Source organism: Myxocyprinus asiaticus, chromosome 24, assembly GCF_019703515.2.
Source record: "Myxocyprinus asiaticus isolate MX2 ecotype Aquarium Trade chromosome 24, UBuf_Myxa_2, whole genome shotgun sequence".
Lineage (NCBI taxonomy): Eukaryota > Metazoa > Chordata > Actinopteri > Cypriniformes > Catostomidae > Myxocyprinus > Myxocyprinus asiaticus.
The window spans coordinates 34222221-34237919 of NC_059367.1; the positions used below are offsets into that span (position 1 = coordinate 34222221).

General features: G+C 39.1%; 1 protein-coding gene across 1 annotated transcript; it reads right to left on the minus strand.

The window, feature by feature from the left end:
* Nucleotides 1–779: 779 nt before the first annotated feature.
* Nucleotides 780–15539, minus strand: bag4 (BCL2 associated athanogene 4). Its single transcript, XM_051652839.1, has 5 exons — nucleotides 15183–15539; nucleotides 11723–11842; nucleotides 11440–11631; nucleotides 10608–10859; nucleotides 780–3048 (listed from the first exon to the last, which is right to left on the minus strand). Exons 1-5 carry the CDS (start codon nucleotides 15312–15314, stop codon nucleotides 2554–2556), a joined length of 1191 nt encoding a protein of 396 aa, XP_051508799.1. The 5' UTR covers nucleotides 15315–15539; the 3' UTR covers nucleotides 780–2553.
* Between the last annotated feature and the right edge of the window lie 160 nt (nucleotides 15540–15699).

A 15699-nucleotide genomic window follows, 5' to 3' on the forward strand; every position in this document is an offset into this window, starting at 1 on the left:
CTACCGGGTGTCTATAAAGTAACTTAATCCATCCAATAAAAGTATTCCTGAACCCGTATATTTCCAAAATCTTAAAAAGATAATCCCATTCATTTGGACTATTTTTGAATGTCTTCATGCACTAGACCAGGGCTGCTCAACTTTGGAAAGGTCAGGGGCCACAAAGCTGGATCCCTGTACCCTTTGAGGGCCGCACTAATTGTTATTATTATATACTGTGTATATATATATATATATATATATATATATATATATATATATATATATATATATAATTATAAGTTACAATTTTTATAGTAAGAATGTTGGAATGTTAGTAAATGGGATAGTTCATCTAAAGGTTAATTGTCTTCAGATTGAGTTTGCTGAATTTGAGGGGCTACATCATGTTATCCAATCAGAACAGTGGGTGTTTACATTGAAGTTTTAGGGAGAAGCTTAGGCCAAAACCGAGTGTTTCAGACAGAGGGCCAAAAACAGGGTGGAAAATGATCATATATTACTAAACTGTAACTGTTTTGGTGCAAACTTCCATAACATTTTCAGTGGACCGCAGGGAAGATAATGAAATTATTAAAAAAAAATAACACTTCATGACCCCTTCAACTTGACAGGGATAACTCACTATAACTTTTTGGAAAAAGAGAAAAGAGAAGTGAATATCTTCAATCTACTTCTCAAAATAGACTACAGAAGAGAAGCTAGCTATACATTTAAATAAACATGTTACCTACTGAAAAGTTATGTTTTGAAACGACAGCACACTATTTTGAATGTCTTAACTTTTAATATGAGTAACCCAACAGTCAGTTGACCTTATTCGGTCCTAAAACATTATAAACAGCCTCCTCTTGTGTTCAACACATGCATTACAACAGGGACTCTAGCAGGCAAGTTTTGGTCCTTATTTGGAGTTTCTGTGTTTTCAATACATTTGTTATACAAATATACACTGTATTTTTTTTTTCTGTAAAGATTAATCTAATAACAATTTCAGGTATACATAAGAGATCATTTACAGAGAGAGAGAGAGAGAGAGAGAGAGAGAACACATACAGTAAAATAAACATGAAATTTGAGACTTCATGCTGAGCTCAGTTGATTTGCAGTTTTTTTTTTTTTTTTGTATATATTAGATATACAGTACTTTACTATTCTCATATGAAAAAGCACCTGCTGATATTATGGCACTGTTTTTCCTTGTTACAAAACAGTCACAAAATCCTTGCGCTAGGAGGAAGACCTGTTGAACGGTCCATGATGTAAGTGACTTTGGTGCAAAGTATTAAATGTAGTGACGTTAAAGGGTACTCGTTTTTTTTGTTCTATTCCATGATGCGGATGGTCCGTCCATAATCCAAATCCCCTCTCCAGTCCTTCAGATATAAACTGTACATTATTCCTCCTGCTGGACTGTAAACAATGTATTGAGGCCCACAGATTAGTCATGATACTGGCCACTACCACCTGTATCAGCTACAGATTAAGTCTTTCTAACAAAAGAAAAGGAACAAACAATCTGCAGAACAACAGGATGTTAACAATCATGTTAATACAAAGACCAAATACTAAAATGTAAATCATGATGCAGGTGCACACAGGAAGTGACTACAGCATATAAAAACAGCAGCTGTTTGACGTGATGAAGTTTAGGCTCCATTGAACAATAAAGACAACCAAAAGCCAGAAAACTCCCATTTTGATTTCACAGGGTCTTTAAAATCCAGGTGCAGACCTAAGAAAGAAAGATAACTTGAAAACAAAGAACAAGACTAGCAGGGGAAAGGAACCAACGGCGGTTTGAGTGCTAGACATTGATCTGTCCATGCTGCAGGTTTGTAACACTCAGTTTGGACAAGACAGATCCACGATCAAGTTCAAAATCTAATTATGTGTTATCTGATTAGTTAAACATACATTTCCATGAAAAAGTGGACTAAATGAAACAAAAAAAAAAAAAATGAGTCAAACTGAAAGTGATCGAGAGGGACTTGACAAAAGACTGATCCTTCCTTTATTTATTATCCAAGCTATTTTTCAATAAAATAAAAATGATTGGTATAATAGCTGTGGTAAAAAATATAGTAAAAATCAAAGTGCAAAATGAGGGATGGAGACTCTAAATCTAATAAAAAAGTATTTGTGCTACCAAAAAACCCCTGGAAATATTAATATGCAGCCAAGTTAGCTCTTTTTTTTTAGCCTGAATAAACTCAAGAAAAAAAAAAAAACATAAGATCATCTTAAGTCAGTGTTTTGCAATGACATGCAAGTGCAGAGCAGACTTATGTTTAATTCTGAGTAGATGTCAGACAGCCACTGCTCTTTGTTAGATGGCAGAGAGCAGGTTAGGGTATGGCACTGCAATGAACAGGGATGCCTGCATTTTGAATAATACATTACCATAATTAGGGTACGCAACTCAAAAATAACACACATTTAAAACGGGCAAACCCTGAAGATCATAATCTGTGAAAAAACAATTCTAAGCAACAATTAATAGAGATAATCAACCACATATACGGCCAGAACCAAAATCAATCCACCCTATTATTAGAAAGCCTTTTTCTCAAGACGGTCCAAGATTGCCTGGATCTTTTGAACAGCCTCTTTACGAGCCTGTCGGACGACTTCCTGGCCGTTTGTCTCCACTGAGTCCAGTTCCAGCAGCTCTTTTGTCAAAAGCTCCTCCAAGCATCGGTAGCTCTTATCCATCTTTTTCCCCACAAACTCATCCACATCCTCCTGGAGGAGCTGGACTCTGGCCAGAACCTGCTGGACTCGAGCCAGGCTGGGATTATCGCTCAGCAGGGCAGGGGTGGACGAACCAGAGCGGGAAGATGCTGGAGGTTGCTCACTCTGAGCTGGTTTGGGATCAGCACCCCCATTGGATCCTCCACCTCCAGAGGGAGTGTTGTTGTAGATTTGAGGTGGAGCGCTGAATTGGGCAGGTTTGGGCGGGGTTGGGTTTGGGGTGCTGGCATGTGGTTTGGGGCCTGTAGGCTGGTTTCGAGAGTGCACATGAGGTTGACCGTGATAGGGTGGATCCTAAGAGAGAGAAATATTTAGTGTGCATATTAGTAATAGACCAATATTAGATTAGATTCAAATTTGTCATTGTGCAGAATACAGGTACAGAGCCAATTAAATACAGTTAGCATCTAATCAGAAGTGCAAATAGTAATATACTAGGGACGCACTGATCTTGTGAAGTTTTTTGGCCAATACCGAATTTAACAAAAACACTATAGGCCAATAACAACACCAATATTTTGCCACTTAACTTGTGTTGTCAGATCACTGTTTTAATTAGGAAAGCTTAAAAAAAAAAGTTCAAACAATAATGGATTGTAATCTTTTAAAGAGATCCAAAGTGAAATATAAATACAAAATAAAAAAAATAAAAATAAAAATAATATGATAACATGATGATTGATATTTGCACTTCTAGAACATTTTTGCAGTTTAAAACGCAACCTTTTAAGGTTTAGTAATCGCACAAAGCCATATTGCAATTTTAATCTCAATTCAATCAATCGTGTAGCATTAATAAATATCATACCGATGTCTCGGAAGTCAAAGTCTGTTGGTTTCAAAGCGTTTTGGATGGTTTCCCGCATCATGTAGCCTATTTAAGTGCCGTTTTCACAACTGTCATGTCTGTTTATGGTTTTTTTTTCCACATTAACATCAGAACAAGAAAGAATACAAATTAAATATTACATGTTCTTAGGAGTGCCAAACCTTCTACATATTGTGGTTATTATTATTTCTGGATTGTGGATTTGAATTTACAGAGTTTTTACAAAGTGTGTTACTAATTAATTATAAATAAACCATCAGTTTTTCATATCAGGGTTTTCATGCTTATTACCGATATGCCGCTGGTTTTAATTTGCCTATAAATATCAGTGCATCCCGATGATATACATACATATAATTAAATGATGGTAAAGTGCAAATGAGAAAGAGTAGCAGTATAGTGCAATGATCAATGGGTTACAAGATAGTATTTTACAGATGGACATGTAGCCTAGATGACATGATTAATCAGCCAATTTTTGGCCAGTTTGAAATACTGGTCGGCACACTTTGAATCCATCTGCTCAATTGTTTCCAAATGATAATAGATAGTTTGACTGTTGTGGCGTATCTTGCTACTTTTTCTTTGTCTTGCAGCATTTGTAAGATGACGTGTCATGTTAAAAGAACTTCAAGTCAAAAATGTGTCTCGTGACATCTGCTTTCCTTTCCATTCGTTGCGCTGCGTCCAGCTGTTTTTATTGCCTGAAAGCATTCTGTGTGAACAACCCCTTAATTGCTTTTATTAAACTATATTATATATACACTATATTGCCAAAAGTATTCGCTCACCCATCCAAATAATTGAATTCAGGTGTTCCAATCACTTCCACGGCCACAGGTGTATAAAATGAAGCACCTAGGCATGCAGACTGCTTCTACAAACATTTGTGAAAGAATGGGCCACTCTCAGGAGCTCAGTGAATTCCAGCGTGGTACTGTGATAGGATGCCACCTGTGCAACAAGTCCAGTCGTGAAATTTCCTTGCTACTAAATATTCCACAGTCAACTGTCAGTGGTATTATAACAAAGTGGAAGCGATTGGGAATGACAGCAACTCAGCCACGAAGTGGTAGGCCACGTAAAATGACAGAGCGGGGTCAGCGGATGCTGAGGCGCATAGTGCGCAGAGGTCGCCAACTTTCTGCAGAGTCAATCCCTACAGACCTCCAAAGTTCATGTGGCCTTCAGATTAGCTCAAGAACAGTGCGTAGAGAGCTTCATGGAATGGGTTTCCATGGCCGAGCAGCTGCATCCAAGCCATACATCACCAAGTGCAATGCAAAGCGTCGGATGCAGTGGTGTAAAGCACGCCGCCACTGGACTCTAGAGCAGTGGAGACGCGTTCTCTGGAGTGACGAATCACGCTTCTCCATCTGGCAATCTGATGGACGAGTCTGGGTTTGGCAGTTGCCAGGAGAACGGTACTTGTCTGACTGCATTGTGCCAACTGTAAAGTTTGGTGGAGGGGGGATTATGGTGTGGGGTTGTTTTTCAGGAGCTGGGCTTGGCCCCTTAGTTCCAGTGAAAGGAACTCTGAATGCTTCAGCATACCAAGATATTTTGGACAATTCCATGCTCCCAACTTTGTGGGAACAGTTTGGGGATGGCCCCTTCCTGTTTCAACATGACTGCGCACCAGTGCACAAAGCAAGGTCCATAAAGACATGGATGAGTGAGTTTGGTGTGGAAGAACTTGACTGGCCTGCACAGAGTCATGACCTCAACCCGATAGAGCACCTTTGGAATGAATTAGAGCGAAGACTGTGAGCCAGGCCTTCTCATCCAACATCAGTGTCTGACCTCACAAATGCGCTTCTGGAAGAATGGTCAAAAATTCCCATAAACACACTCCTAAACCTTGTGGAAAGCCTTCCCAGAAGAGTTGAAGCTGTTATAGCTGCAAAGGGTGGGCCGACGTCATATTAAACCCTATGGATTAAGAATGGGATGTCACTTAAATTCATATGCGTCTAAAGGCAGATGAGCGAATACTTTTGGCAATACAGTGTATATATATATATATATATCTGCATTATATCGGCCATCCTCATCTCTACAAATTAGTATTGTCATCGGCCATTGAAAAAAAAAATATTGGCATATTACTAGTATATATTATACAATATTCTAATTCCAAAACTGCACAGGTAGTTATAAACCGATCAGACACTACATTGAAACCACCTGCTTAATATTTTGCAGGTCCCCCTCGTGCTGCCAAAACAGCGCCAACCCGCATCTCAGAATAGCATTCTGAGATGCTATTCTTTTCACCAAAATTTACAGAGTGGTTATCTGAGTTAGTGTAGACTTTGTCAGTTCGATCCAGTCTGGCCATTCTCTGTTGACCTCTCTCATCAACAAGGCATTTCCGTCCACAGAACTGCCGCTCACTGGATGCTTTTTGTTTTTGGCACCATTCTGAGTAAACTCTAGAGACTGTTGTGTGTGAAAATCCCAAAAGATCAGCAGTTACAGAAATAATCAAACCAGCCCATCTGGCACCAACAATCATCCATCCATCATCAGCCAATCATGTGGCAGCAGTGTAATGCATAAAATCATGCAGATACGGGTCAGGAGCTTTAGTTAATGTTCACATCAACCAACAGAATGGGAAAAAATTGTATCTCAGTGATTTGGACCGTAGCATGATTGTTGGTGCCAGACGGGCTGGTTGGAGTATTTCTGTAACTGCTGATCTTCTGGGATTTTCACGCACAACAGTCTCTAGAATGAGCGGGATCCACACAATATCAGGCAGGTGGTTTTAATGTTGTGGCTGATCTGTGTATATGCTGCGTTTTATCTTGTGTGGTCAGGAAATTCAATTGGGAAGTGTAATCTTTTTGAAAAACTGAAAGTCATGTTACTGGGATTAAGATTCCAATGTAGTGGAAGAGATTTGGAAACTTGGAATCCTTACAGGAATGGGGACTTGTAAGATATACAACAGCTTGAACTATAACTGTCAGTGTGGATTGTTTGAGGATTCAAGTGAAAACAGGATACAGTAGAAAGAACTGTATGTAAGTATGTGAACATTCTGGAATTAGCTTGTTTTCTGCATTAATTGGTCATCAAATGTGATCTCATTCTCATCGAAGTCACAAGTACAGACAAACAAAATGTGCTTAAGCTAACAACATACAAAAAATTATAATCTTTCATGTCTTTATTGAACAAATCCCATTACACATTTACAGTGCTGTGGGAAAAGTATGTGAACCCTTGGATTTAATAACTGGTAGATCCTCTTTGGCAGCAATAATCTCAACCAAACATTTCAGGTAGTTGCAGATTAGACTTACACAATGTTCAGAAGGAATTTTGGACCATTCTTACAGAACTGCTTCAGCTCAGCCATATTCTTAGGATGTCTGGCGTGAACGGCTTTCTTGAGGTCATTCCACAGCGTCTCTATTGGGTTAAGGTCTGGGCTCTGACTGGGCCACTTCAAAAGGTGGATTTTCTTTTAAGACATTCTGTAGTGGATTTACTTCAATGTTTAGGTCCATTATCCTACTGCATCGCCCAACTTCTACTGAGCTTCAGTTGGTGCACAGCCACCCTGACATTATCCTGTAGGATATCTTGAAAAACTTGGGAATTAATTTTTCCCTCAATGATGGCAAGCGGTGCAGAACCCGAAGCAGCAAAGCAACCCCAAATCATGATGCTCCCTCCACCGTACTTCACCAGTGGGATGCTGTGCACTTATTAGGCCATATTTAGTACTGCGTGTTCTTCCCAAACAATTAAACCTTAGATTCATCATTCCACAAAACATTTTCCCAGCAGTGTTGTGAAACGTCAAGGTGGTCTTTGGCAACCTTCGGGTGCGCTCCAATGTTTTTTTGTAAAGCAGCGGCTTCCTTTGTGGTGTCCTGCCATGAACACCATGCCTGTTTAAAGTTTTCTGTATAGTAGACTCATGAACAGAGATGTTAACCAGTTCCAGTGATTCCTTAAAGTCTTTAGCTGTTGAGGGTTCTTATTTACCTCACTGAGCATTCTGTGGTGTACCATTTGAGTCATCTTGGCTGGACGGTAACTTCTAGGGAGAGTACCCACAGTACTAAATCATCTCCATTTATAGACAGTTTGTCTAACTGTGAACAGATGAATATCTAAGCTCTTCAGGATAACTTTGTAACCCTTTCCAGCTTTATGCAAAGCAACAATTCTTGATCGTAGGTCTTCTGAGATCTCTTTTTTTGCGAGGAATGGTCAACATAAGCAGATGATTCTTGTGAAAAGCAAATTCAATATGTTTGAGTGCTTAATACAAGTCAAAATAGCTCTAACCCACACCTCCAATCTCGTTTCATTAACTGGATGTAAGGTTTGCCAACTCCTGACTCTAAGTAGCGTTTATGTCATTAGCCTAGGGGTTCACTTCCTTTTTCACAAAAGGAAATTTTTAATGGGATGTGTTCAATAAAGACATGAAAGATTATAATTGTTTGTGTGTTGTTAGCTTAAAAGGTGCTGTAAACGATTTCAACCGTTCTACTTCCACGAGGCTGAGCCGTCGGATAAGCCACACCCCCTCTTTTAAAAACCCAGAACTCCAAAGATCCCAAAATGAGATTTATTGAGAGCAGAAATGGTTGTTAAAAACAACAGTAGTAAAATAGCACCCTCAACTGACAACTGTTATGAACAACATGGCATAAAAATGCATTATGCCTCAATAATTCGCTGCAACTACAATACTATGAGAATGCACAAAATGTTTGACAGGCAGAAAGCATCACTGTCCGCGGACACATTTTTTGTTTGCTGTTCACAGAGTCTAGAATTATCACAGAGACCGGTGAGATATCTCAGGGCACTTATTTCATTAATACCTTTCAGGGAGTAGGAACATTTTTTGCATACCTTTCCATGAAAAAAATGTAATAAAATAAATCGGTTACAGAAACTTTAAGCACACTGTGTTTGTCTATACTTGTGACTTTGATGAAGATGAGATCACATTTTATAACCAATTAATGCAGAAAACAAGCTAATTCCAAAGGGTTCACATACTTTTCTTGCCACTGTATATGAAAGCAGTCTGATGTACAGTAAAGCCATTTGATAGTGGGAGAATTAAGCTCCCTTATATAATCAGTTTTGGAGAGGGTTACAAGAGGTTAACACAGCACTCACTTCATGAAGCCACTCTTGGAGCTCACTGTATCCATGCATGATGCTGCGTCACTTTGTTTACATAGTATGTCTACATTTACTCTATAATGTACCATCCAAAAATGTTATACTTTTGACAAACTATATATAATTTGAAAGGTTTAAGTGTTCAGTGCCCATATTTGATCACTGTTTAACGACTGGAATGTCCCAGCAACAGTTATAAGCTTCTCCACTGTATGTTTGCCAAAGTGTCAGAGAAATTTAAATCAAGCACTTTTCCTAACTACGATAATTCAATCTTAGCTGCCAAAATGTTATAATTCATCATGTCATTTTTATGATCTACCATAGAATTTTAAACACAATAATCTTTCAATTTAGAGTACAGTATATAGTGATAATAGCAGAAAATATAAGGAAGAGAAAAGATTGCACATAGAAAAATGTAAGGGAGAAATCACAACGCTTAATTGCATTTTTTTTTCAATAACTTTTCCTTGACTGCTGATAGAGATGAATGATAAACCTTGACAGAGATAAAAGTCTTTTGACTCATGACCTTTTACCACTGGTACCAGTTGCTTGGAAACTACAAGGGGAAGACATGAAGCTACCAAGATTTTCACAAAAGGGCAGGGGGAGGTGCTCTCTCTTATTTCGCTTATTTATCCCCCCCGATTCATATAATTAAATTGGCTTCTTAAAGTGGCCACTAAATTTTTTTTTAATGCAGGAAAAATCCTATAATTGTCCTTTTATACCCCTGACAAACAATACAGGTATAGTGTGGCAGTGGGGGCATGGTCAAGCATCCGTCCAGAGAGAGAGAAAGTGGTAAGGGCGCTTGCACCTGAGCTAGATTATGTTTAACACCTGTTCCTAATTCCAGTGAGCATGGGGAGAGTGGCATATAAGCAGCCATGCCACCAGCAGAAGGGAGAGAGAGAGTCTGTCACAAGGAAGGCCATGGTGCTCCTGAAGTTGTTACATTTAATCTATTATGTATGCGAAGCTAAAGAGTTGAAGTTACTACATGCCTGTGAAGCTGATGAGTTTGTGAAGTTGTAAAGCACTGAAGAGGCTGATTAAAAGTCTTACCTGAGCCTGGAAAACCCGCTTCCCGGTGTTCTCCTTGCATTCTAACCCCTTTACATATAGCTCACCCAATATGAAAATCCTATCATCATTTACTCACAGTTGTGTTATTCCAAACCCTGTGGACCACAAAAGGAGTTCCATGAAAGATATTAAGTCAAAAAAGTTTGGAACAGAATTTTCATACTGGGTGAACTATTCATATGGGATGCATAGATATAAAAAATGTTTTGGATGATACCGATTTTAACATAGCTATTGGCCGATACAGATATTTTGCCACTTACCTTAGTTTGTAATCAGTTCACTGTTTTGCTCAGGAATTGTGTTTTTAAAACGTACAAAAAGGTACAAAAGCTTCTGTTCTAATAAATAATTTCCACTGAACATGGATTGGATCTGTTGAAAGCGTTTGGATGGTTTTACCTCATCATGTATAGGTAAGTGCTGCTTTTACAAGTGTCACGTAACGACAGTTTTTCCTCATTAATGTAAGAACGAGAAAGAATAAAAATTAAATATTACATGTTCTTTGGAGTGCCAACCCTTCTACATTCTGTGGCTATCATTATTTCTGGATTGTGCGTTTGAATTCAAAGAGTTTTTAAAAAGTATGATCATTAATTATAAATGAACCATTGTTTTTCATATCAGCGTTTTCATACTTAAGCTGATTAGCCGATGGTTTTATTTTTGGTCTTTAATTGGCTGATAAATATCGGCAGTTGATACATTGGTGCATCCCTACTATCCGTATAATAATACGTTTTCGAAACATCAATAATACCTTGTGTTCATATGGAGGCGGTGCAGGTCCTTGCCATGGTGGGGGGTGAGGTGGTCGTACGTGGTTACCATAGTGGGGTGTCTGGGTATTGGATGGCCATTGCTGTTGGGGGGGTGCGGGCCCATACCCTCCAGAGTGGGACCAGGCCTCGTGCTGGGGTCTTGAGAGCATGGGCTGCTGGTTGGGGTAGGGAGGGTTCGGGGGACACCCTTCTCCATAGTGTGGGTAAGATCCTGGAGGGTAGCCAGGAGCCTAACAGGAAAGACCAGATGTAAAGTACTGTAACACTGCAGATTACATGTTAGATATGTATAAGTTAATTAATATCCTTTGTTTCTGTTTCAGTAAGACAATATGCAGTCAAATTCAGAAGAACACTTCCTATGTAAACACTGCAAAGTTTGGGGAGTGACAACTGAATTTAGATGCAGGAGTGAATCCCCTAAATTATCATTCTGTGTGCACAGGAAACTGGAGGTACTCCCAAAATTGCGATGATTGATATAGATAAGAAGTAATAACCTTGATAACGTCCCGCACCTGTGAACAAGAAACATGGATGAACCTGAATTTTTCTGGTGTGAACAGTTGTAGAATGCGGTTGTCACTCCCCTAAATAACCAACCTCCGAAGAGGCACTCAGAAGAGTATTGGTAACTGTATTTAGCTACAGTGTGTATGTAAAAAATGCTTATAACATTCTTTAAATTATAACGATCACATTTCCTTACTAATAACTGTTAACATAAGGATTACTATGAGTACGACAATGCAAGTATTTGTTTGAGGCAAAATATTCAAGCATGCTATGTCCACATTTGATTGCATTTACCCCTTGACAGTGTGGCACGGGGTAGGGGGGAGGAGCTGCGCCCCCTGCATTTTGATCTGGACAGGCCTGGTTGTGATACTGAGGTTGTCTTGAAGGAACCTGATCACTGCAGTAGAACGGATTAGAAGGATGTAGCATATTCGTAGAGTATTGCCCTGGATTGTACACCCCATTGGGATAGGCTGACATTGCCTGAAAAAGGCCACAGCAAAGTGGAGCGAGATAAGTCTGTTATGCATTTAACTGAAAGAGCGTGTTACATAAGACCAAGTGTTGGCAGTACCTGGGGATTGTATGGCACTTGTCCGCTGACCTCTGTTCCAGCGGGGTAGGTATTGCCGTAAGGTACTGCTGCGTGTGTCTGGGGATACCAATAGTTTGAGTAACCAGGATACGCAGATTCCTGAAATAAAAATTGGACGCAGAGATGTTAAATGTATTGTATGTGCATTATCAAATCACAAACCTGAATCGTCAGGATATCCGCTGCAGAACAGCCCTCACTCACATCCTCCACCCCATTCATGTTTGCTTGTAATATTTTAGCTAATTTGATAATGCTTTGATAAAGTGTAGTGTGTACTATAGTTTAGTACTCTCAACTCCATTTAACACATTTTACAAATGTTTAACCTTCAGAGACCCAGCGAAGCAGAAATGCAAACTTTGTTTAAAGCAATCAATACCATTTTTTTATTATACGACAAAACATAACTGTTATGATAAAATATTACACATACCATTAGCTGAGACTTTGAACTGTCTTACATAAACAGTTTTGGTTGCACAAAAATCGCATACTGAATGTCACGTCACATCTTGCTAACATCACACAAAATTCACCCCAAAACAAAATATGCTTAAAAACAAAAAAAAATAAAAAATCTGTGACTTTCTAAAAACATTTTAAAGGAGAAAATACATCATCAACGTCAATACTTAAATCTCTGCAGGTTAAAGGAATATTCTGGGTTTAATAAAAGAATAGCTCAATCGACAGCATTTGTGGCATGATGTTGATTACCACAAACATTTATTTTGACACGTCCCTACTTTTTTTATTAAAATATGGAGGTTACAGTGAGGCACTTACAATGGAAGTGAATGGGGGCCAATTTTTGGAGGGTTTAAATGCAGAAATGTGCAGCTTATAATTTTATAAAAGCACTAACATTAATTGTTCTGTTAAAACTTGTGTATTATTTGAGATGTAAAGTTGTTTAAATCATATTTACAGTCATTTTAGGGTTTGCTGACATCGTCATGGCAACAAAGTTGTAAAATTGGCTACAACTTTACACAGAAAAGGTTAGTAAGTGATTTTATCACCCTAAAATCATGTTAACATGCATACTGTTTACATCTTGTGGCTATATTTTTGAAAAAGTGAGTATTTTAACGTTTATGGATTGACCCCATTCACTTTTATTGTAAGTGTCTCACTGTAACCCAGATTTTTTTTTTGTTTTGTTTTTTTAAAGGAGGGGCGAGTCAAAATTAGTTTTTGTGGTAATCAATATTATTTCGCAAATGCTGTCGTTTGAGCTTAACTTGTACTGAACCCGAAATATTCCTTTAAATCCTTTCCACTCCACAGATTTCCCCTCAAAATGAACACAAAAAGTCTGCAGATTCAGTATGGGCCTACTAATACTGAATACCACTGGTTACCAGAGTGATAACAGAAACTTTCCATGATCAAATCTATTTAGAAGTTGCACAGAAACTCAAGAGTGCCTGAGATCATGCTCTATCAACATTGTGTCCTTGAGCAACACGTACAGTATTTAGCCAGGTAACTCTGTCATACAGTTGAAGTCAGAAGTTTACATACACCTTAGCTAAATACATTTAAACTCAGTTTTTCACAATTCTTGACATCTAATCGTAGAAAACATTCCCTGTCTTAGGTCAGTTAGGATCACTGCTTTATTTAAGAATGTGAAATGTCAGAATAATAGTAGAGAGAATTATTTATTTCAGCTTTTATTTCTTTCATCACATTCCCAGTGGGTCAGAAGTTTACATACACTTTGTTAGTATTTGGTAGCATTGCCTTTAAATTGTTTAACTTGGGTCAAACATTTTGGGTAGCCTTCCACAAGCTTCTCACAATAAGTTGCTGGAATTTTGCCCCATTCCTCCAGACAGAACTGGTGTAACTGAGTCAGGTTTGTAGGCCTCCTTGCTTCGCACACTTTTTCAGTTCTGCCCACAAATCAGATTGAGGTCAGGGCTTTGTGATGGACACTCCAGTTCCTTGACTTTGTTGTACTTAAGCCATTTTGCCACAATTTTGGAGGTATGCCTGGGGTCATTGTCCATTTGGAAGACCCATTTGCGACCGAGCTTTAACTTCTTAGCTGATGTCTTGAGATGTTGCTTCAATATATCCACATCATTTTCCTCCCTCATGATGCCATCTATATTGTGAAGTGCACCAGTCCCTCCTGCAGCAAAGCACCCCCACAACATGATACTGCCACCCCCATGCTTCACGATGGGGATGGTGATCTTCGGCTTGCAAGCCTCACCCTTTTTCCTCCAAATATAATGATGGTCATTATGGCCAAACCGTTCAATTTTTGTTTCATCCGACCAGAGAACATTTCTCCAAAAGTAAGATCTTTGTCCCATGTGCACTTGCAAACTGTAGTCTGGCTTTTTTATGGCAGTTTTGGTGCATTGGCTTCTTCCTTGCTGAGCAGCTTTTCAGGTTATGTCAATATAGGACTTGTTTTACTGTGGATATAGATACTCATCTACCTGTTTCCTCCAGCAACTTCACAAGGTCCTTTGCTGTTGTTCTGGGATTTATTTGCACTTTTCGCACCAAACTACGTTCATTTCTAGGAGACAGAATGCATCTCCTTCCTGAGCGGTATGATGGCTGCGTGGTCCCATGGTGTTTATACTTGCGTACTATTGTTTGTACAGATGAACGGGGTAACTTCAGGCGTTTGGAAATTGCTATCAAGGATGAACCAGACTTGTGGAGGTCCACATTTATTTATTTTTATCTGAGGTCTTGGCTGATTACTTTTTATTTTCCAATGATGTCAAGCAAAGAGGCACTGAGTTTTAAGGTAGGCCTTAAAATTCATCCACAGGTACACCTCCAATCAGAAGCTAATTGGCTAATTGCCTAAAGGCTTGACATAATTTTCTGGAATTTTCCAAGCTGCTTAAAGGCAACTTTAACTTTTAACTTAGTTTATGTAAACTTCTGACCCACTGGAATTGTAATATAGTCAATTAAAAGTGAAACAATCTGTCTGTAAACTACTGTTGGAAAAATTACTTGTCACGCACAAAGTAGATGTCCTAAACGACTTGCCAAAACTATAGTTTGCTAATATGAAATCTGTGGAGTGGTTAAAAAATGAGTTTTAATGACTTCAACCTAAGTGTATGTAAACTTCTGACTTAAACTGTATGTCACATAATCGCTTATGAGTGATCCAGTGACACGGTGCAACGGGTTCACGTGCCATATGCATGTTAAGTTAGAGTTGGAGTGCTTCAATAATACTCCATCAATAAACTGCAGTCATACAGCGGTAGTAAACAATACTGTCCATGCAAGCAAACAAACAGCCAGCGTGTGTTTCGCCTGATGACTCACTATGAAAACTCGCGGGCCATACTGTTGACTTAGCGGCGTTTATCTTGTTGTTTTGCAGATTGAATAACTACTGTTCCAGCTATTATAGGCTATTCTTTCAGTATGTCCATAGACTCACCATGCCGTTGTTCCAGTTATTGTTTTCGGAGTTGTAGCTGGAAGGCCAGGATGATTTGGGCTCAGACTGCATTTGCTGATGCATGATCCACGCAGCCTCACCTCTGTCGCTGCCAACTGAATCGAAAGCCATTCGTGACTAAACCACCAACTCTTCCTTTCTTGAGTTCTCGTTCCCGCCTGTCAATCACAGTTCGATTTAGAATGAAAGAGATATTCTTTTCAAAACCCCTCTTTGATGATGACCTCTGCCACGTTTTCCATTATGCTGTAGCTTGAGCGCTTCAACTGGATATATTTCCCATTTTGTCTGGTTCACACGGAGCTCTCTAGCACGGCGCTGTCATTCCGCTCAACCCGCCCGTCGACGCGTCGTGATTGACAGCTTAACTGTCCAATAACAGACGAGCAGAGGCTGTGACGCCACGATGACGTAACAGCCGCGAAGTTACCCGTTCTGCCATTCTCTGCTTGTCAAAATATTTAATGTAACTAAATACACAGGTAAAGAGAGCCGT